The 21,836-nt window shown below is 50.8% G+C and overlaps 8 protein-coding genes across 8 annotated transcripts; 4 read left to right on the top strand and 4 right to left on the bottom strand.

Annotated features, from left to right (window-relative positions):
- Positions 1-137: 137 nt before the first annotated feature.
- Positions 138-1,753, top strand: ACET3X_000472 (uncharacterized protein; the record flags this gene model as incomplete). The annotated part of the gene is made up of 2 exons (XM_069447771.1): positions 138-234; positions 285-1,753. 2 exons carry the CDS (start codon positions 138-140, stop codon positions 1,751-1,753), a joined length of 1,566 nt encoding a protein of 521 aa, XP_069310714.1.
- A 3,026-nt stretch (positions 1,754-4,779) lies between these two features.
- On the bottom strand, positions 4,780-5,430 carry ACET3X_000471 (uncharacterized protein; the record flags this gene model as incomplete). The annotated part of the gene is made up of 1 exon (XM_069447770.1): positions 4,780-5,430. The coding sequence occupies one exon, from the start codon at positions 5,428-5,430 to the stop codon at positions 4,780-4,782; it is 651 nt and encodes a 216-aa protein (XP_069310713.1).
- A 199-nt stretch (positions 5,431-5,629) lies between these two features.
- On the bottom strand, positions 5,630-6,531 carry ACET3X_000470 (mitochondrial 54S ribosomal protein bL31m). Its single transcript, XM_069447769.1, has 2 exons — positions 6,165-6,531; positions 5,630-6,099 (listed from the first exon to the last, which is right to left on the bottom strand). Exons 1-2 carry the CDS (start codon positions 6,507-6,509, stop codon positions 5,962-5,964), a joined length of 483 nt encoding a protein of 160 aa, XP_069310712.1. The 5' UTR covers positions 6,510-6,531; the 3' UTR covers positions 5,630-5,961.
- Positions 6,532-6,722: 191 nt separating this feature from the next.
- On the top strand, positions 6,723-9,458 carry ACET3X_000469 (uncharacterized protein; the record flags this gene model as incomplete). Its single annotated transcript, XM_069447768.1, has 2 exons — positions 6,723-6,789; positions 6,839-9,458. 2 exons carry the CDS (start codon positions 6,723-6,725, stop codon positions 9,343-9,345), a joined length of 2,574 nt encoding a protein of 857 aa, XP_069310711.1. The 3' UTR covers positions 9,346-9,458.
- Positions 9,459-9,711: 253 nt separating this feature from the next.
- ACET3X_000468 (uncharacterized protein) lies at positions 9,712-10,323 on the top strand (the record flags this gene model as incomplete). The annotated part of the gene is made up of 3 exons (XM_069447766.1): positions 9,712-9,725; positions 9,776-9,825; positions 9,992-10,323. 3 exons carry the CDS (start codon positions 9,712-9,714, stop codon positions 10,321-10,323), a joined length of 396 nt encoding a protein of 131 aa, XP_069310710.1.
- Positions 10,324-10,693: 370 nt separating this feature from the next.
- Positions 10,694-12,018, bottom strand: ACET3X_000467 (uncharacterized protein; the record flags this gene model as incomplete). Its single annotated transcript, XM_069447765.1, has 3 exons — positions 10,694-11,057; positions 11,122-11,300; positions 11,359-12,018. 3 exons carry the CDS (start codon positions 12,016-12,018, stop codon positions 10,694-10,696), a joined length of 1,203 nt encoding a protein of 400 aa, XP_069310709.1.
- A 503-nt stretch (positions 12,019-12,521) lies between these two features.
- On the bottom strand, positions 12,522-19,651 carry ACET3X_000466 (uncharacterized protein). The gene is made up of 2 exons (XM_069447764.1): positions 18,901-19,651; positions 12,522-18,850 (listed from the first exon to the last, which is right to left on the bottom strand). The coding sequence occupies exons 1-2, from the start codon at positions 19,509-19,511 to the stop codon at positions 12,757-12,759; spliced, it is 6,705 nt and encodes a 2,234-aa protein (XP_069310708.1). The 5' UTR covers positions 19,512-19,651; the 3' UTR covers positions 12,522-12,756.
- A 178-nt stretch (positions 19,652-19,829) lies between these two features.
- On the top strand, positions 19,830-20,700 carry ACET3X_000465 (uncharacterized protein). Its single transcript, XM_069447763.1, has 2 exons — positions 19,830-20,239; positions 20,298-20,700. The coding sequence occupies exons 1-2, from the start codon at positions 19,975-19,977 to the stop codon at positions 20,573-20,575; spliced, it is 543 nt and encodes a 180-aa protein (XP_069310707.1). The 5' UTR covers positions 19,830-19,974; the 3' UTR covers positions 20,576-20,700.
- Positions 20,701-21,836: the final 1,136 nt, after the last annotated feature.

Raw genomic sequence — 21,836 nt, 5'->3', positions numbered from 1 at the left:
CTTACATTGGACGTCCTTCCTACCATACCGCCATGACTTGAGAAGTAATCCGAAGCTAGCAACGCTTCGCTGTACTCAATCCCCACCCATACCACGTAAAGACACAATACAGCAGTTCGATCAAAAGAGCGCCCATGATGGTGCAATGGTTACGCCTTGTCTCGCTGCTGCCTTGTGCACTTGCTCTCAGAGCCGGTGAATCGCCGCATCGCGCAAAACAGGTCGCTATTATAGGTGCGGGTGCCTTGCTAGAAGATAACTATACTAGTACTGATTCCCAACAGGTGCAGGTGCAGGCGGCTCATCCGCCGCGTACCATCTCGCCCAGTATGCCGCCGAAGCAGGCATTCCGACAAACATTACTGTTTTCGAACGTAACGATTACATCGGAGGCCGCACAACGACCGTGAATCCCTGGGACGACCCAACAATCTCCGTGGAGCTGGGCGGCTCCATCTTCGTGCAAAGCAACCGCATAATGGTAAAAGCCAAGGAGGAATTCAATCTGTCGGCTGCGGAGCACGATGTCATAGCCCAAATGGACATGCCTGATCTGGGCGTCTGGAATGGCCGTGAATTTGTCATCGTAACAAACGCCGAAGACACTTGGTGGGACAAGGCGAAGCTGCTATGGAGATACGGTGCTGCGCCACTCTGGACAAACAGACTGATGAAGAGTGCCGTGGGCAAATTCTTCCAGATGTATGATGAGCCGGTGTTTCCGTGGAAGAGCTTGGGTGACGCTGTCGAGCAAGTGGGGTTGTTGGAGGCCACTGGAGTGACGGGAGAACAGTATCTCAAAGCAAACGGCATCGGCGAGGCGTTCTCCAAGGAAATCATTCAGGCTAGCACCCGTGTCAACTACGCTTCAAACTTGCCCTACATTCACGGCCTGGAGACGATGGTATGTATGGCAACAAACGGAGCAATGCAGATTGAGGGTGGCAATTGGCAGATCTTCGCACACATGCTGAAGGCCTCTCGCGCCAATGTTCATCTCAACACTTCTATTGCCGGGATTTCCAAGCAACAGGATGGCAGCTACGAAGTCACTACAGCTGCCGGCCAGACCTCCGTGTTCGACGAAGTTATCCTTGCAGCACCTCTTCAGTACTCGGATCTCGACATCCATCCTGCGCCACACCACATCCCTGACGAGATACCTTACACGAAGCTGTACACCACGCTTTTTGCGTCACCTTTGAGGCTAAACCAGAAGGCTTTCAATCTCGATGCAAAGACGCCTGTGCCACAGTACGTCCTTACGACGCTACCGCCATCTGAGATCCCAGTGGATGGCGTCGGTTCTCCCAGCTTCTACAGCGTATCTGTGTCCGATGCTGGCCTGAACCCAGAGTCTTCCCCGGTTCGGTTCGAATACATCTACAAGATCTTCTCGCCCTCCCGTGTGAACGCCACGTTCCTCTCCCACATCCTTGGCCAAGATGTCTCCCATGAGGAAGCCGAACACGGTATAGCCAACGGCACTGTGAGCTGGATACATCACAAGCTTTGGTATTCATACCCAAGAGAATACCCGCGCGTGACGTTCGAGGAAATCAAGCTCGACGACGGCCTGTGGTACACTAGTGGAATCGAAAGCTTTATCAGTACTATGGAGACAAGTGCGTTGAGCGGGAAAAACGTCGCCAGATTGATCAAAGACGAATGGGTTGCCCAAGGACTCGATGCGAGCTATTCGACAGTTCGGAAAGACGGCACCGACGAAGAGCATTATCAACAAGAACTTTGAAGGTGGCGCCTTGCCAAAGCCAAGCCAAGCCACTATGTTTTAAACCTTAAAGAAGTACATGAGAACTGATATGTGAAAAGTGGCCAGATTACTGATACGACAGCCACATCGGTGAGGTAGCAGCACAGACACTACGTTTCAGGCGCACTGTGCATCTAGCCAGCTCTTCGGATGCGCGACATTGGTCGCTAGTACAAAAACCGGCGAGGCTGTTCTTCTGCTAGTCATGCTCGGCATGTGTGGTCCTTTTTTTGACACTTTTAGCCATGTCCCTGAACATCTCAGACCAATCGGCTCGAGTACCGCTGTATGGAATCTGGAACGCTAGGTGGTCGGAAATCAACGACAGCCAGGCGAAATGGCCGATCCGACGTTTTGCCTCGATACCAAATGTAGGGCTGGTCGACCGTTGACCTTGTTGACGTGATTTCCGTTTTGCATGAACGACTGAACAATGTCCTGGTGCTATCTCACGAGTTAATCGTCACAATCTACGTCAATGTCTATCTACCCCTCCCGACTCTTACCTCATGATGATCACGAACCCACTAATTAACCGTGCGCTACAAGAACAAACTCGCATCAAGATCGTGATAAAAGTGCATGAATGAAACTAATCTGCCGTCCGCCGAACTGGTTGTCTGGCCTGTGTATGGCGCTCTCATGGGGCCTTGGGTTCTCCCCAACAAAACCATGGCGATCCCCCGGACATCCTTCCGCCACAGACATTAACCTTTCGGAATTCACGCTAATCGACATGCAGACGAAGTTCCTTCAACCCTAACAGAAGGAGTAGCATGATTAGCTAGGGCTGTCAGTGGGCAAGATTGAATGGCGCAGGTTCCAGCCTTGTCGTGCTTAAATGCGGGTCCGTAAAAGGGTCAAATGTACATGGGCTTCTTACTTCTCCCTGTCGTACCCTGAGCTGAGGCTCGAGACCTGGCTCGTGTGCTTTCATTCCTGTTTCGTCTTTGTCATACCATTTCTTACTCGCTTGCCTGCTTCCGCCATATCTGATTACTTTAATCTACAATACGTTGATCAGCCTGTGAGGTGGATACACAACACAGGACCGGGATCATGGTAGCTCAAGACTATGTACCTGCGCTGGTACCGCGGGTTGGAGAGATTATCAGCATTATGCTCCAGATCAGCACATTTGGTGTACTCTCCGTTTGCATAAGTGAGTTGTAGCTTGTAGATGCTGCTTGGTAGGAACAGAAATGCTTACAATATACGACAGTGCGACGAACACAATTTATTCAGAAATGGGCAGCACTGCCTTTGGCTATGTGGCGTAAGTGCAACACGATACCCGCTTCTGAGCATCTTGGCGAAGTACATGATTCTGACAGCACAAACCAGTAATTCTAATCATCTACTGCGACTCGGCATTATTCGTCTTCACAACTGCAATTGTGGTCCATGGCTTTGGTATCAATTCCTCGCCGCAGGTGTGCGAAGGAGGAATCTTATTGTGTAAGTGCACAACAGTGAATACGCGAGGGTGCTCAGGTTCAAAGCTCACTGCTGCCCAGGTTTGATATGTTACATGTCTACCAAGATTTTCATATATTACTTCCTCGTCGAGAAAGCATATGTGGTTCGAGGAAGTTTGAAGCCTCGCATAAAGACGAAGCTGTGGCTCTTCAACTGCCTTTTCATGCTGTTACCATACACCATCTTCGTCATTATGAACTTCATCTTCCGAATCACCTACATCGACGACTCAGGCGTGTGCATCATCGGTATGCAAAAGATTGCTATGCTCCCGTTGATTACTTTCGAGGTCGTTGTCAACGTACGTATTCCCTTTTCCTCGGGTGGTTCATATCGACACACGAGACTGATTCAACTGCAGGTCTACCTGACCGCCCTCTTCATCATTCCCATCCGCAGTCTCTACTCTTACAAGCACAACGTAAACACCACGCTCCACCGCATGGCCAAGCGCTCGCTCACTGGTTCCCTCGCCACCCTCACCACCTCGGTCGTCAATCTGACCATACTCATGGTATTGAAAGGCGAGCCAGGTTGGATTTGTCTCATGTGCTGCAACGCCGATATCTTGTTCTGTGTACTAGTTCTACACTGGGTCACATCCAAAGACAAGCAAACAGTCAGTACAAACCCGCAAAGCGGTCTCGGCAACGACACCATCGGCTCAGGAGGCGCCTCAAGATCCGGCCAAAGACGGCACAGCAAGGTGATGTACGGCGACGGTGCAAACGAAAAGAGAAACGAGATTATCGCCATCAAAGGAATATCCGATATCCAACCCGCCAACAGCATCAACATCACCAACACTTCCCGCAACGACAGCGGCAACAGCTCCCGTAGACCTAGTCTCAACGTCTTCCCGACCGTAATGTCCAGCAACCCACATCACCACCCTCAGACCTCACCGCGGCACATGCATTCCAGTGTCACAACGGAATGCAGACCTTCTTCTCCACCTACGCAAAATAGACTTCGTGCCCCGAGCCGCGGTCGGTACCGTACGCCTACGCGGGAAGAGTTTGGCGATGAGGTGGAGCTGAATAATATTAGAGTGGAGACTAGTCATACCAGAGAAGTGGAGATTGATGATGATGGAAAGGAGAGGACGGATAGTGTGAGGAGTGATGGGGATGAGTGGGTTGGTCATGAACGGAGGGTTGTTGGAGAGGGAGTTGTTTGATGTTGACGAGTATTGTTTGGGTATGATGGTCTTTTGGAGTTTTTTTCTTTTTATGCGTCTTATACCTCTTATCTAGCATTTTCAGGCCAGGGTCACGAAAAGGGATGTATGCATATCATAATGTAAAGATATAACATTCACGTCATTTGAACATTTTATGCATTGTAGTGTGAACCTGAGAGGGATCCGCTCAATGAAGAGAGCTAATTCTATAGATGTTTGACCTAGAGCAAAGGAGCAGATATCACTCGAAAGCCATGATTTACAAAATGATGGACCAAACAGCACACTGTCCGTACCATTTTCTAAAAGGGAAACCCTCCCACCCATCAGTGGCCCATGAAACTCAGATCAAAGTCCTCGCAACCTTACCGCCTTTCCATTCCTGGGCGACTGCCTTCCTCTTTTGCACCCTATGATCCAACAAGCTTCCCACGTCACGATCGAGCTTTTGCCCTTGTGTCTCGTGGCCTTCGATACATTGCATGTATGCGGAGACGTCGTCTGCAATACGCAGCGAGCGTTTGACGAGAGCTAGAATATCGCGGCGTATGACTTCCAGTGAAACTTCTTTTTCAAAACTATTGGCATCATACTCTTCGTTGTGCGAACAAGATTTGCGATCACCACGGTTCTCAGATAATGCCCGCGACTTCGCGGGTGAAGCAAGTTTAATGGAGGGTTTCTTATGTGATCCTTTGGCTTTGTCGTTGTTGTTTGTTTCGACGGCGGGTGCAGCTTTCTCCGATGGTGACTCATTTGGGTTCGAGGCGCTCCGTGTTCTCTTGCCGTTAATTATGTTCCGAGGGCTGGGAGAATCGCAGAATATCTCATCGGGCAGGACAAGGGGATGGTCTATATACATGTAGCCCTTGAAGGACTGCGTACCGCTCAGTTCGTGGCCTGTCTTCTCTTTTGGTGATGGTTTCTTATTACCGGCCTGGTTGTAATCCTGGGGCGCAAAGGAGATTGTCTTGCTGCTGCTGGGCTTTGGCATGATAGCGTATTTAGATGGGGAGTTCAAGAAGCTAGTCACTGAAAGATTGATACAGGATTAGAATTGAGGTGAGGTGACAGTGTTAGTAGGTGATTTACTCGGTGGGCTGCTGATAAAGAGCTTGAAATGCTGAACGTATGAGTCTTGCAAAGAGTGTTGAGCGGCACGGACTTGACGCGAACCTTCCCGTTGTGTGACACGACGAGTCAGGACATGAAGGACCGCGCTCTTGGTGAGTTGTACGCAGCATTCAAAATCTATCTTTCGGGGTATGCAACATCTCGTATGGTCTGCATATTAGCAACAAGCACAGCGAAAACCTTCAGGTGGCGGTACAGCTGGCTAGAACACAGCCGATCCATATTGAGTTTCTCCCATCTTTCGACTGATACCATGGAAACAGAAGTGACAGCGTGGCCGCAATGGCATGCGTATGATCTTGGACCTTCCCATGATATTTTCTACGCAACTGCAGCCTGTTGTACAATGTTGATCAAGAATGCAATCCCCATCACATCCTGAACCAAGTCATTATTTCTTCGCAGCTGGCTTCGCGGGCGTAGATTCAGGCGCTTTCGCGGGCGGTGACTTTGTGGCATCGGTCGGTTTTCCTTGCGGCTTGCCTTGGCTGCTGATGAGGTCTAGAAGATGACCCTCCGTCTGGTTGCCCTATCAAAGAATCAGCACAAAAACAGTCGCGATGTGACTTGTCGCACTTGTCCTCGTGCACCCACCTTGTCAGCATCCGTATCAGCGTCCCATGCTCGGCCAAACTTTGTTCTGAAAGAGGCCAATCTTCCAGCCTCGTCCTCTTCGACATTCAGCAGTTTTTGTGAACTCGGATTCCATAACGGCGAGTTCCGTATATCCTTTGCGCTCTTGTATACTGGCTGTGGGTTCGTGGTTCGTAGGGTGAATGAGCTGCCGTCGGAGAGGGTGATGAGTTGGGTGAAGGTGTAGGGTCGCTTTGGTCGGCGGAGAAGCGTCGCATGTCGTACTTGGGTCGTTTGCTGCACTTGGGGCTGTATGGATTGACGGAGGACGCGCAGCGCGCCCATCGAGGGTATTGGAGACGCCATAGTTGTGTGTGTGTGCTGGGCGGGTGTTGAAGTTCGGCAGCAAAGTTGCGGAGAAGAGACGGAGGTTAGCCTTGGCCGATCTAACATTTCCACCACAATGCGCCCGCTTCGTCATTTACAGCATATTGCTCTACAACACGAGTGTCTTATCCAAATACACTATTCTTTTCGTTCGCAGCGCATGTAAAAAACACATAACCCCTTGCTGTGAATATGGCGCTTTCACAGCGCCCGGCTGCGCGCTTTTTCGCCGCCTTCTACAGATGGAATCAACATGCCCGTTAGTCTTCCGTATCGCATTACTACATACATGCTAATTTTCTTCTTAGAACGTTCAAGACCATGCGCTTCTGCCTATCAATACACTGCCCGCGACACACGTCCCCGCAACGCCGTCTGCACCCCACGATACTATAATACGACTCGTCTGCTGCGACAACAGAGTCAACACCCGCCACAATCGTTTGAAGAAGACGTGATAGGACCTATTGAAAGTGCTTCAGAGTTTCCAGAAGGCGGAGGGCAAAGAACATCTCGGCCAGCAGAGAGTATACGTGGCGAGACAGCAGGCACGCAGGCAACCGTAGAAGAGCAGGATGCCCCAATTGAGCTCTCCAAGTCGGAGTTGAGGCAAGAGCAACTTAAGAATTCGGTGCGTGGTGTGATGCGTAACGTTCCGAGCTCGGTTGCAGTTCTTACCGTTGCGAGTATCGATCCACATACCAAGGAACGCGTCCCCGTGGGTGTTGCTGTGTCCTCACTCAGCACTGTTAGCCTGGATCCGCCTACTATTTCCTTCAACATCAAAGAGCCCTCCAAGACCTTGGATGCCATACGGGCGGCCGACGGCCTCTTTCGCGTTCACTTTCCCGCTGCCGATAGAGGCGGCGCGAAGCTTGTCGATCTGTTTTGCCGGGGAAACCATTCGGATGCTTACAGTCTACGATCTAAGCAGCTTAGACTCCACTATCCCAGAGATAGAAAAGATCCTAGTACCACGTCCTCGTTCGCACCGCAGGTGTTGGGAGATTATGTACGAGCTGCAATGGAGTGCAAGATTACACACGAGTTTCCTGTCGCAGATCATGTCATCCTGGTCGCAAAGGTCAATGGCGTAGAGCAGACGACTTCCAAGGACCCCACAATCATGTACATCAATGGAGGATACCGGAGCCCAAAAGGCGAGAGTATCTACACCGCTACAAGAGCTCAGTCGCCAGCAGCTAGTGCAGAAAGTGCTGTAGTCTGGGGTTATCCTTTGTTCCCAGGTGAGAAAGAAAGACGTCATTATATGGAACAGATCAAGGCTATCATCAAGAGAACTCCCGCTTATCACAAGGACCCATCTGGGGAGACCTACCGGAACATCGAGGCTAATTTACCGTATGCTGCTGCAAACTTTGGGATCAATTTAGAGCTTCTGGTTGCAGAGTGCCGACAAGAATTAGGTCTCGCCGGACGACTGAGGCCTGAAGCTGAGAGTCGCCAGGTCTTGAGTGACTTCTACGGGGTTCTAACGCCATCAATGAGAGATGAAATCGCTGATCGGGCAAAGAAACTGGTATCAATGGATGAGCAATTTCTGTCTCAACCTTACCGAACCTTTTTGTACAACTTGGGTGTCAGTCCCACCAGCAGAGACTTTCTACCAAGCGACATCATGAAGCCTCTACGATTAGCACATCTGGCACGGCGTTTCGACCACCAACGAGAACACGCGAACAAAGGAGTAGAAGACATTCTAAAAGTCGAACAGATTGAACACCGTCTGCGAGAGTATCTTCGAACAATGAAGTACGAGGCTGCACTAAGGAAACCGTTCACAGAAGCCATGGAAGCCATCGGCGAACGGCAAGGGGCAGCCATATACTTCAAGAAAGCACGAGGACGATTACTCACCCAGAGCCACCCTACACTGTTCGCTGCTCCTGCCATAGACATTAGTGGGGAAGTGACAGAAGAAGAACTTCGTGTGGTCTTGTGCCGTCTTATCAACCGCCTATCCATCAACTCTCAGGTAGGCTTTCGAAACAACATTGTACGAGACTGGCGTGAGCAGTTGCGTCGAGCTGGCGTGAACCCTACTATCACGGGTATGGACGTCGATTTTCTGGTAGGCAAGATGCAGCATTTGTACTATTCGACAAGATCATTTCAAGACTTTCCTCGCGCTGTTGAGGAGATGTTGCGACCTTTGTTTGTCTGGAACGTGAGCTGGGACAATCTGGAGGAGCGAGTCAAGTATTTCGTCCAGAGCACTCCACTACGGGCTATAGCGTGGTCAGGCAAGGATAGGCTCGCTGCTATGGGCCTGTACTGGGATGCTACGGTTACGCTACCAAGCAACAATCCATCTAAGCAGGTGACTGAACAACCGCTTGGTAAAGGCGTAATTCTGGACACGCTCGTAGCAAAAGAGCTGAAGAGTTACTACGGCAGTGGCACAGAGGAAGAGAATCAGGCCATCGCCAAGTACCTGAAGGAGACGTACGGCTTCGACGTCACACACAAACCGATACAATACACACCCGCAGCTGATGGCGCTCAATCCTCGGATAGTGAGATGCAAAAAGCTATGGCGACGACTCTGGAACCTTCTCAGGAAGATGCTTGGTTTGACGAAGACGCACTGGGACAGCTGCCTTCTACGCAGGGTGGCGCAACTCCTCGCAAGACAGCTTGGACAGCAAAAATACGGCGGATAGAGGCAGACCTGGGTTCGAAGATCAGGCGGCCGGAGTCCAACCAAGGTAATCGTGTCAAACATGGAGGTAACAAGAAGCAAGGCGAAGAACGTTGGAGCACATACTCCTTCATTGAAGGAAGGGATTCGTAATGTGATTATGAGCTCCGATTGTATGGTCGATTTGTATACGATACCCTATGTACGCGATGTGTACAGAACCTAGGGACTATGTGCAATGGACGCGAATGTACTATATCATTCTATTCAACCACGATGTAGCACTAGATGATCAAGCCAATCTTGGGAGAGTACATAGGTGAGTTTTGGCGCACGTGACTTCGGTGACGGATTAACCTTGGCCCGTGCAGCCTGAAGCTCGATCGCAATTTCCTAGTCGGAGCTTCCCCGCGAGTATACGTCGCGCCGCAGCAACGATACCTTCTACATTTACCAATCGCAACATACCGAGGCTTATATTTCAAACTCCAGTATTGCACGCTTCGGACAACCGCGACCATGAAGCTCGTCAGGTGAGCCAGCCATCAACTTTTGTTATACTAGCAGCTAACGCTTCGCGCAGGTTTCTTATGAAGTGCCAGAATGAGACGGTCACAGTCGAGCTCAAGAATGGTACGTAATGTGTCTATTTCCTGTTACTCTTTGGCTTCGATTGCGTTGTCATCGGGCGGTATTTGCTTGCTCTGCGAGCGCGTCAATCCTTGAGTTGCGCAAACACGCCTTTACCCCGATCCAGCGTGCCATCACCCTATAGATTTGTATTCCAACAGAATGACAGGCACTATTGTAAACGGCACCATCACCTCCGTCTCACCGCTCATGAACGTCGCGCTCCGAGCAGTTAAGTACACGCCCAAGTCTCGCGACACCGTAGCTCTCGACACAATGACCGTCCGTGGTTCTACAATCCGTTACATCATCCTTCCCGATTCATTACCGCTCGACACACTTCTCATCGACGACGCGCCGAAGCCCAAGAACAAGGCAAGGAAGGAGGTTGGTGGCGGTGACCGTGGTGCGAGGGGCGGAGGCCGCGGAGGCGGTCGCGGACGTGGTGGAGGTGGTCGCGGAAGAGGCGGTGGCGGCAGGGGACGTGGACGGGGTTTCTAGGTGCGGAAAACGACGACAGAGATTGAACACCAAGAAGACGACCTGCAGATGCGCATTACAACATCACAAAATGGCTTGGAGTTGCGCCATGGAATCGGGGGGGTTGACATTTTGGATTACCGCGCACCAAAGACACCAAGTTTTGACGCGCAACAGGATCACCAGCGGATCAGCTACACGAGCAGAGATAACCAGGATGCGCGGCGTCAGACATAAGGATCGGTGCAACAGCTGCGCCTCAAGAGAAGAATGATACCACATTGAAACGTAATCGTCCCGCAAGTTTCACATACTTTCTGACTTGTTCTTTATATACACATTCACCAGCTACTTACAAAGCTAGATACATGCAAATGTCTCCAACAAGCGACTACTCCGCATCGTAAGGCGCAACCGGCGGCGTATCGTTGACCTGAATACCACCCCTCTTCTTCTCCTTACTGTCGTGGAACGGCAACTTCCATCCGCCCTCGCCCTCGGGTGTGCTCAACCATAATCTCATCAAGTGCCGCCTTGGCGCTGGCGGCGCATAGTCTTTATACGCTGTCCTGGCATGAAACACGTGGTTGTTGGAGAGGAACTGTATGTCGCCCACATCAAGAATCATGTGGAGCGCAAGCTTCTGGCATGTTTCCTCGAGGATAGTGATGGCGCGTTCTTGTGCCTCGGAAAGAGGCGGGATCAGGCCCGCGTTCGAGAAGCGGGTAAGAGAACGGACAAAGTAGGGATCGAATCTATTTTTGCTTGTGTTAGTCTGCGGCTCTGCGGAATCGGGGATTTCCTGGTTCCCTTGCTTACTTGCTGTAGACTCTTGGGTTATCACCCGTCTCGAGGTAGTACACGGCGGTTTTGATCCATTCCTTCTGTCCTATACTGGTCTCGCCTTTGCGGTCGAAGTACCAGATGGGTTGGGTGAGTAGTTCTGCGACATCTGGATGATTCTTCTGAAGCTCGTTCCACACTGAGTGGCTGCTGACCTGTACAGGAAATCGCAGTTAGCAAACTGCGTACCAGGGACGGCGGAGTTCAACTTACAAGATCAGACTCCCCTCCCTCCAGCGCCTTGGCTACACACAACAAACCCACGAGATCCGAATCATCGGCATGGAAATATTGCCTCGCGTTCGTCCGGTAGATTCTCACTTTATCAATCGCAGTCGCATCCTCACCCAGATCCTTGACATGCCCAAGCACATGGCCCCGACTGTTCTGGCTAACAAAGTAGCCCAGATATGTGCCCAGACCCATATACGCAACTGCCGATTTCTGGTTTCCCCATTCCTCAACGGGCATACCTTTGAAGAGGATGAATCCCTTCCCATCGATCAACTCCTTCCTCAGCGGCTCTAGGAACTTTGAAAAGTTGGGTAGTGGGAAGAGGTCCTTTGTGATGCCTGTCAAGGGTGTTCCGGACGCGATGAATCTATCTGCTGCCTCGCTCATTTCACAAACTTCGTCGGACGAGAAGATGTGCGTCCAGCGTTCGGGATTGGACTCGTAATCTGTTTTGTCCCATGCTGTCGTGCCGGTGATTTCTTTGGGAAAGTCCGAGTAAGGACGTAGCAGAGAGTAGATTGGCTCATGTTGGCCTGAGGTCTTGATTCCGTCCGGGAAGATGGCCTTGGGTGCTTTTGTGGATGTGGAAGCCAGTGTGTGCGGCGCAGCGGGTGTGGGAGATGTAATTGCCGGCGCCATTTTGGGGAAGTGGAATTGGCCAATCGAGTAACGGAAACTTGGTCCGGAAGGTTACGATACGATTGGAACGAAGCTGATTATGCGTATCTCCTTGATTCTTCAGCTGACACGTTGTAGATGCAGTCACACGAAAAGCCGTTGAGAAGACGCAAAAGCAATGACGATTTATTTATATATATATACCCCATGTCTACCAAATCCTTGTCCTCTGAGACCTCTTGTTACCCCTCTGCCCCTCATCTCCCTATTCTGTTGCTATCGCATCATATCTCAATCCATGTTGTTGTTTGCGATATTTAGCCCGAAATGGCGTGCTCGCACGGAACCCAGCACCATGTTGACGCAAACCCCGCTCCTTCCTACCTTGTTCATGACATAACCAAGTGCTTGGCTCTCGTGTCTGGATCGATGTCATCACTGTCAATCTTGATGGACACTGGTAATACTTTGAGAAACTGATAAGACTGTCACATGTATTTGGTCGGTACAATGGACGTCGGGATAAACAAGACGCGAAGTTAGACAAATCAACACCCTTTACCCCACTTAGTCGCTACAGACGCCTCTAAATGCTACAGGGCGAACAAAGCCCAAAAAACTCGATATCAAAACCCGTGCTCATCCGTAAAAAGACCGCGAACGCCGCGCGCCCCGATTCCGCACTGATATGCAACACTAGAACGCCGTACAGATCGATCGCTGTCTTACCGTACAGCAAAGTGTACGTGCTCTTCATACTCAAAAACTCTCCAAACACTCTTCAACAACAGCTTCCAGCATACCTAGTGTATAGAATCTTGCGACGTTGCCATACACACTCATCTTCTTCTTCATGTCTTGCTTGTTCTTCGTAGCTACCCATTCGCCTGCGCAAGCACAGTGTTCCATAAACTCATTACTGCGTAGCCGCTTGCACTTGCCGCATTTGAGATCTTGCGTACACCACTCGAGTACCATCTTCTGGACTTCGCCGACGAGTTGTTCTTCGATGCGCCCCTTGTCGTAGGCTGAGTCGCAGTTGTCGCATTTCCATTTAGGAAGGACCGGAGCGGCATCGCTGTCAGGCAGAACGACCGGAAGAAGAGAAGAGTCGCGGCAGAGATCCAGATCGCGCGAAGATGTACAGTCTTCGCAAATGACGCCTCTGACGACAAGGGCGGCGCTAGGGTTGACGAATGTTGCTTCTGCGCTGAACTCGCGGATATCGAAGAGATTTAACAGCTCCTTTCGCAGCGCTCGCGCTTCGAGAGAAATGGCACGGTCGAGACTCAACACTTGCATGATGCTCTTCACAAGTTGCAAGACCGGATTCGTAAGTTTGAGATGCGAGCCAGGAAGTTCAGGGAAGACATAGTCGGACGCGAAAAGAGGATCCAGGACCTCTGCGTGCTGCTTTTTAGCGAAGGCGTTCATCTGTTTAGAAAGAGGCCTGGTGAACTGCTTGGGGAGAATCTGCGTTTGTTCATTCGGATCCACCGTAAGAGGCCGAAGCGGGATCTGTGTGACTCTGGGCGTCGAGCCATCTTCCGTGACACCAGGGCGTTTTCGCGCGTGCATGAGCTCGATAAACTCGACGACCCAGTCGTTGAACGCAGGCTGGAACTTTGGTGGCAAGAATTGTGCGAGCTGCCAGCACATGATGTTTTCGACCGGTTGCGTCTCGTCCTCATTCACCTCGCTGCAGCCCTTGCCGCCGTAGTTGAACTCGTCGTACCAAACCAGGTAGTCCCAATATTCCTTGATCTCAAGCTCCATGAACTGGAACAGAGGCTTCGATTTGATAGTCTTGATGATGTATTGGCTGTATGCGTACGCATTTCCTACTTCGGCTTTGGTCGTCTGGAGAAGCAGGCGGTTTGGACTGGCGAACACAATGTGCGAGCCGACGCGCTTGAAGTCTGTCATAAGTTGCTGTAGTGTCTTCTTCGACATCATCTGGACGTAGTAGTGCAGAGAGCGGTCGTAGAGGAAAGATCCCGGACTACTGACCCAGCGGACGAGATGCTGAACCATGACGTCGGCCATGCTAAAACCGTGGCCAGCGTTGCTAGCCTCGAACCACCATGCCTTCACCATCTCACGTAGGACCGTGATACCAGCACTTGCAAAAGCGTTATCTGAGTAGATGATATTAGAGCCATCATTTGTCGAGTCGTAAGACGGGGCTGCAGGGTTGAAGGAAACAGAGTCTGAGCCCTCAAGTTCGTTGATCAGGGAGGATGACAGAATAGTGTTGATAGCGAGGTTGCGAAGATTAATGTCAATGCATACTGACGAATACGTGCCCGGGTTGTTGATCGATGGCATGTCTACCGTCTCCAAGGGTGCGAGGATATCGTCTTTCTCATAGCCCGCATGATCAGGTTTCGCTTGACCGGACCACCAAAGAATGACTCGTTCCTTCTGCAAACGTCGCGCGTACGCAATGTCGATCAGGAAACGTGGATCGTTACTTTCAAGGTTACACAGCGGGATGTTTCCATAACGGGCAAGCTCCAACAGATGTGCAATCCAGGATCCGAGATCGAGGTAATGGCCCACTAGTCGCCTGGCGATGAAAGCTTGCCAGCCGAGTGGTGGGAGTTGCTTGTCAGACTCATCAGCGTGAAGTGGTAAGATTGGCAATTCCTTGAGAACAGGAATTTCATGCGAAAGAAGGGCCTGATTTGGTGACTGGATGACCACAATGATAGGCCCGCTTTCGTCCGCCTTCATCTTTTTGATAGTATCACCAATCTCCAAAAGAGCTTTCCTCTTTGTGGTTACCATCGTTGTCTTGAAATGTATGTCTTCCTGGTACTCGATCATGGTCTGCCATGGCTCACCATTGCTGTCCTCCATTCGTCGTTGCAGGGCATCTCGGTAGATACGATCTACGTTCGGCATCTGTGAATCTTTCGTTTTGTTCTGGATGACGATGTGCGCCTCGTTCTTCGATGTCGAGAAGATGGCATAGACGTTGCGTTCGCCACTCCTGACATGGTACAGGTATAGATAGTTGAAAGGCGCTTCAGCCAGGTATGGCTCTTTAGTCTTTACTGTCCGCAGCGACGACAAATCGAAACCTTGTTCCAGACCTTTTCCGAGGACACCCTTCTGCGACTCGTCGAACGTACAGGTACCTCCCAGTTCGAGGATGGCGCGGATGTTCAGTGGCACTTGCTTCTCATATACGCCTTCGACACTGGAGTGGTTGAACAGTGCAGAGATGCTGTTCGCTTCCTGCACGTATGTCTCTTCCGACATCTGAAGCTTGAACAGATGGATCGACGGGTGGCCGTTGGGCAGACTGTGATTGACAACCTTTTCCACGGAACACCCACTGATCGAGACATCGGGAAGGTCCTCACTCCTCAAATTCAGGTACAACGTTCGAGGTACAATGACCTTGAGAGCGTGAATCTTTTTGTCGATCAGAACAAAAGCCCTGACCTCGCCTGGTGTTTCAGTTGGTCGCAACTGAACAAGCTGCCATGTGCTGATATACAAAGACTGCGCCTGGTTTCTGAAGAAGCTGCCAATTGCGTCAGAAGCATCAACAGCCTTTTCACCGAATAGTTGTCGTCGGCGCTTCCGCGCTTCTCGTTGAATCTTCCACTTCTGTTTCTGATACACGAGCCATCCGGAATAGTCGTGATCGATGCTGGGCATAACTTTGGGCAACGCGGCATACGGGTCGACGATAGGCACAGCGGGCTCGGGCTCCTTGCGCTTGGCCACCATCTTTGTGACTATTCCCTTCTTCATCTGGGATTGGTTCTGGGTCAGCTTCGCCGAGCCAAAATCCTCGAAGTCTCCAGACAGCTTGGTCTTTGCGACGTTGGCGTCACCGTTGGTCAACACCTTCTTACTGAACATGTCCGTCATCTTTACCTGTTGAAGCTTGTCCTCCTTCTGACGGATCCTGCGGTTGAGCCAGTCGGGGTGCGGCACCCTAGGGACGGGGTTTCGAACTTTCTGGTACGCCGCAGGGATGGTGATGAGTTTCTGGATGACGGACGCCAAACGCTCGCGGTAGTAATCCCAGTCAAGGATCGTTCGGATATCCATCTGTCCAGGGTCGTCTCGTAACCACTTCCTCAAGAAGTACCTCTTCACAGACTCTTCAGCCGAAAAGATTGCCAGAGGAACAGCGCGCTCAGTGACGGGAGCGTCCCTAGGTGTCTTTGAGATGATGTACTTGCAGTTCAAACCTTTGTCCTTCACCATCTGTTCGCCCAGGAACTCAGCAAGACGCTTGGCAGTCGTGATAGCTGTTGACTTTTGCGCTCCGTACTCCTCCAATGTCTTTGTCATACTCTTGTTCTCAACAATCAGATCAATGAGCTCCTCGTCTGCGAGTGTTGCTCCACGAGTGTCCAGAATATCAAGCCATCGGTTGGCGACCTTTGCGACGGCCCCGTACGTCTCTTCGAGCGTCGTACCTTCCAAGAAGAATTTGAAGATCTGGGCCTGGAAATTCTTGATGAGCTTCAGTTCACCACGACGCTTCACCTCGAAACCCTTCAACTCCGCCAGACTGCCGTCGTGATTGAAGACTGCATAACGCTTTTTCAAGTTCTTATCCTCCTCCTTCGAAGTTGGCAAGATCATGGCTTTGTACGGTCCATCAACTTCGAAAAAGATGGAATTATCACTATGCTTCTCGTAGCGGAACGTCTCGGGGTCTACCAATGTCTCATACTGGTGATTGGTATACTGTGCGTGAACCAAGTGATTCAACATTGTACAGGGGTATGAGATGGTCAGCTTCTTGCCGTTGCTGAGTTTGAAGGCGAAGTTTTCGGGGAATGTTGCTGGTAGAATAGCCCAGATACCGTCAGTGTCCAGTTCTAAGGGTCGTCCAATGCGTTCCACGAGCGAGCGGGCCAACTGAATAATGCGAGCACCAGTCAAGCAAGTGACACCAGCCATCTCAAGAGAGTACCAACGGGATCCCTTTCGCATGACGTAACCATAGAAGGAATTGAGAATGACTTTGTGAGCCAGCTGCATAGAGTCAAAGAGAACAATCATCTTCTTTGCATCCTCAATCTCAGCAGCGGGAGCGCCGGCAGCCTTGAGTGCTTCCGTCTTGCCCTTCCAGACCTTCTGCTTGCCCTTGAAGTCGTAACGTCGGTCACGAAAACCGCTGACAGTGTCCACATAAAACGGGTTCTCACGTTGGCAAATGATAGCCTCGCGCTCGATTGTCGTGGCGTCGTGGACTTTGTGGTAGATCTTCTTGGAGTAGTCTGTCAGACGTTTCTTGACGAGCGCAGCCTGTTCTTCTTCCGAAAGGTCTTTGAACGTCCGCTTTGGTGAGTTGGGGAATTTTCCAGGAAACTGCTCATTCTCTAAAGCGTTACGAACCATGTTGTACTCGTCACGCTTGGCTGGTAGGTATTCACCTCTCCAGGCCCATGGCATTCGGCGATCGCACGTCTTTCCTGGTCGGTTGAAGTCGCAAGCCGCGCAATTCGATTCGTTAATCATAGAATCGGGCTGTAAACGGTTGGTTGTCATGATGTTGGGATACATAGACGCGACGTCCAAATGATAGATGAGTGGCCGTTCGCTACGGTTTGGTGTGTCTTTGAGCTGCAAAAGCTTCTCGACAATCTCAGCTTTGATCTCGTCGTAGTTCGTTACGTCTTCCATCTTCTTCTTTTCTTCAACCTCGATGCTAAATTTCAGTGCAGCGTCCAGATCGTTGAGCAGTTCGTCAATGGCCGTAGGGTCAACAGCGAAATTGTAGGCGATATCGCTTCGGAACACGCCAGCTTCCAGCGCTTCGACGTGACCTCCAACATAGGTCTCCGACTCGAGAAGATGACCCTCCCAAAAAGCTTCCTTTGGTGGATTGTGCTTGTTCGGGAGCACGATGCCCTTCTGGTATGCCTGCACCATCAAGAGCATCTCGCAGAGAGTACCTGTACCCTTGCGCAACGCGTCGTCCGGTCCGAGTGGAAGAATCTTGCACAGAGCGAAAATGAACGGATGTACGTACTTCATGTACAAGTAGTAAGTAGCAACAGCGTCGGAGACAGAGTACTCTGCAAGCGTTTGCGGTCGTTCGGCTGCATAGGGCGTCATGAGTTCCGGGTCGAGCTCGTCTGGGTCGTATCCAAGCTTAGCCATTGTTACAGCTTTAAGACCACGACTTCCTTGAGGTAGGTAACTGTCTCGACTAACCCACGCAAAGGCATCCATATGGGCGCAATAATCCGACTGATAGATGTCCTCGCTGTTCTTCCTGAATCCAATCTCTTGATACATGTCGATACCCTGTACACTAGATCTTGCTTCGACAAATGGCCAATCGAAGAAGTCTCCGTTATATGTGACCATGACTGTCGGTCTAGCCATCTTGATGTGTTCGAAGAATCGCTCCAGCACCGCCTTCTCGTCTGGCTCGTTGAAGATCATGAACGGTCCCTGATACTCTGGCTTGGGTGTGTACTCGAAGTCTGCAATGTCTTCTGATACAATCTCACGGTTAGTGATGAGAAATCCTTGACCGTCGATCATGTACGATATCATCATGATCTGATCGATGGCAGCGTCTGGAAACTTCAGCGGGAGTTTCGTCGTTTCTATGTCGTACGCCATGACGACAGGATCTGCCGGTGTGAGGCGGTCTTCTATGCACTTGATGCTTATTATGCCGTGCTTGGCCTCGACGGTGTACCAGTTTCCAATTCGGACGTCCTTGTCGATAGCCACCCGCACGTGGTAAGGGACGTCGTATTCTCGGATATCTAAAATAAAATCGCTGGCGTCAACGGTGGTCATAAATCGTTTCTCGTATTCGTGCTCGTCGTTATCGAAGAAGTCAAAGTCGCCGTTGCCACTATGCATATGTAAGCCGAAGTCTACGCTTAGGAAGCCAGCCAAACTCACTTTGCAACCTCTGCATATGTGTCCATCGCGTTGACATTCTTCTTGTTCTTCTCCACGATTGGATTGACAGCTTTTCGTACAGCCAACAAGTCGTTGACATTGGCGAATGTAAGCTGTAAGAACTTTCTTCGGTATCCTGTGAGATGGTTTGGCATGCTCAGGTCCTCCTTTTCCACAACCTTTATGGATTTGATCAAGCCCTCATATGCCTTTTTGCAATACTCTTCGACATCCTGTTCTCTGCCCTTCTTGATCGCCAGCAGAAAGTAGGGGTCGTATTCGAGCGTCGCTTTGAATGTGTCCCCTTCTTCGCCGATGAAGTAAAAGTCCACGCCAGCTTTGCCCCCGGGAACGTCCTCGTCTTCTATTGTTGTTGAATGCATGTTGACGAGCCATCCGACCTTCTTCTTGCCAGAATCGAAGCGCGCAAAGCCCATGGTTTCATCGATGCGGTTTGCCAAGCGAGTGGATTCGAGTTTCTCGTTCTGGGAGGTACCCTCACCACTACGCAGTGACGAGGCGTCGACCGTCTTCGGTTTCCGTGGGCCATAGGATGTGTTGCCCAGCTTGCCTACCCGGCGGAAGGGCTGGCCTGCGCGTCGTGGCGCCATGACGTGTGGTAGTGGCGGAAGGCGTGAGAGAATTAAATGCTAAATATGTAGATCAGGGTATCATTGGAGCAGCGAAGAGAGGGGAAAAAGCGAAAAGACGGGGTATCGACAATTGGCGGTGGGAGTGTAGTGGAGGGACTCGCAGGTCTGAAGGGTGGATCGGCAAATGTTGGACGCGACGCGCTGGAGCGTGTTCAGCGCTTTCCCCTTTTCAGCAAATTGATTTTGGTGCGGCTGTGCGGGGGCTTCAGCCACACTTTGATCGATCTCGTCGGATCATACATGCTGGATATTTTCGGGCCTATTCCGCATCGACAGAAAGTCGACGAGCCGCGACTCACGATACAGCCCTCGACACGACAACCACCACCAACACCTCACAATCGCTTGACGACCTCATAGAGATATACCGCGCGAACACCTCTGCCTCCCCACCCTCCAGTAGCCCGCCCATCACACCACAATGGCCGACGACACGCGGAATACCGTCGATCTGAATGCGCTGCCACCAAAGCCCCGCGCACCCGCGAACACAATGCCCGGTGGCACAGCACATACAGCAGGAGGAGAGAAGACTTCAGACGCTGGCCCCACATACATCGACGCAGTACGGAGTCTCGGTCCAGAATACTACTTGAACTTCCACAAGCGACCATGTGTAAGAGACAGCCAATTGCAAGGACTAGCAGCAGGGTTTGCGGGAGGAAGCTTAGCTGCTATAATAGGGAGTGCGTTGCCATTGCATCCTACACATGACCCTGGACAACGTACTAATGTCTATCACAGAGCCGGTCATCACAGCCTCTAACTGGGCCGTAGCAACCTGGTGTGGTGTCTCTGTCGTCTCCTATCAAGTATGCCAGTACTACCGATCGAAAGAAAAGGCCGGCATAAAGCAAGCACAAGAACTCATGGAGAAGAAGCGCGCAACTATCGAGGCCAAGAAAGAGGCACGACGGAGAGCAAGGGAAGAGCAGGATCGACTAGAGGCAGAACGAAGGGCAGAGGAGGAGAGGAGAAAGAGCTGGAGCTATTGGTACCAGAAGAACGTCAAGTTTTGGTAGAGCGTAGTAAGGACGAGGGCTTGAGAAAGATGATGCTATGTACCGTTGTGTATAAGAATATGTACTATATGCGCCTTGATGCGACATGGATCATGTGGTATGGGTCACTTGACTGCCTTTTCACATAATTCGACTCTGATGACCTGCTCATAATGTTGCCTCCAGAAGGATCTTCTGATAATAGCCACATTCAGTGACCGTGGTCCTGACATGGCATGGGGGCTATTAGGACATTTTACCCTCCCCTTGACTTGCGTTCCCTTCGACGTGACTGCTTCCATTGTGATAAAAGACGAATTGCAATATTTGTCCTGACCATCATAATGGTCTGAAACAGTGGTGGTTATACTCTACAATCAAGACAACAGAGGATGATGGGAACTCGACCTACGTCTCAACCTTCTTCAAGCATATCCTAGTTCTCTTCTTCCAGTTGGCCTGACCTATCTTCACACATCACTCCTTACAATAAAACAATGCCCAAGCGCAAAACAACCACAGCAGCCGGTACTGTTCGCTGTGTTGAGCGCACCAAGACAGAGTGGTCAAGGTGATTGTCTACAGCCTCGCAAATCCAGAACATAGGCTCCGAAGATTATCAGCACGGGGACGAGCTGAGCGATTGAATGATGCAATTTCTGAGCCGCAACCCAAACCGGAGACCTACGACGGAACGGTTGATGCACAGTATGAGTCCCCTGGCCACGGAGATTCTCAGGGACTTTGGTGGAAAATCAACTTTGGTCGATATGGACGCAAAATTGAATATCAATGGTTAAAACCAAGGTATTTTCTGGCTTCGCCCTTATTCGGTTCTACAGGCGCCATTCTCTTCACCGGCCATGTCTCGCCATATCCTCACAATCACCAACTTTTCCCAGCCCGCCTTTTTTCCGCTTGACCCTACTGTCTCCGCCATCCAACCTGAGCCCCAATTTCTTATACGCTGTTTGACCACTTCCGGTTTGTTTTGTGCACACAACAGCACATATGCGACGCCTCGACCCGTACTAAGTGTCTCCGGAACCTGTTCCAGCATCCTGTTCGTCACTACCATACCATCTTCTCCTCCAGCATACGACAGTTCCAGCAGATATGAATCTTGTTCGAACGATGTCGCTTTCTTTCCTTCTGGTATGGCATTGTACTTGTCGTGGCTCGATAGATCAGGTAGCTCGGCTGGTACATATGGCGGATTGAATATGAAGACATCGACGGAATGCGGCCGGATAGCACTCGCTAAGTCGCCGTTCACGACATC

The sequence above is a fragment of the Alternaria dauci genome, chromosome 1 (genome assembly GCF_042100115.1).
Source record: "Alternaria dauci strain A2016 chromosome 1, whole genome shotgun sequence".
NCBI lineage: Eukaryota > Fungi > Ascomycota > Dothideomycetes > Pleosporales > Pleosporaceae > Alternaria > Alternaria dauci.
The sequence above is the reverse complement of the archived record's forward strand: the minus strand, read 5'-3'. Positions and strand labels throughout refer to the sequence as shown.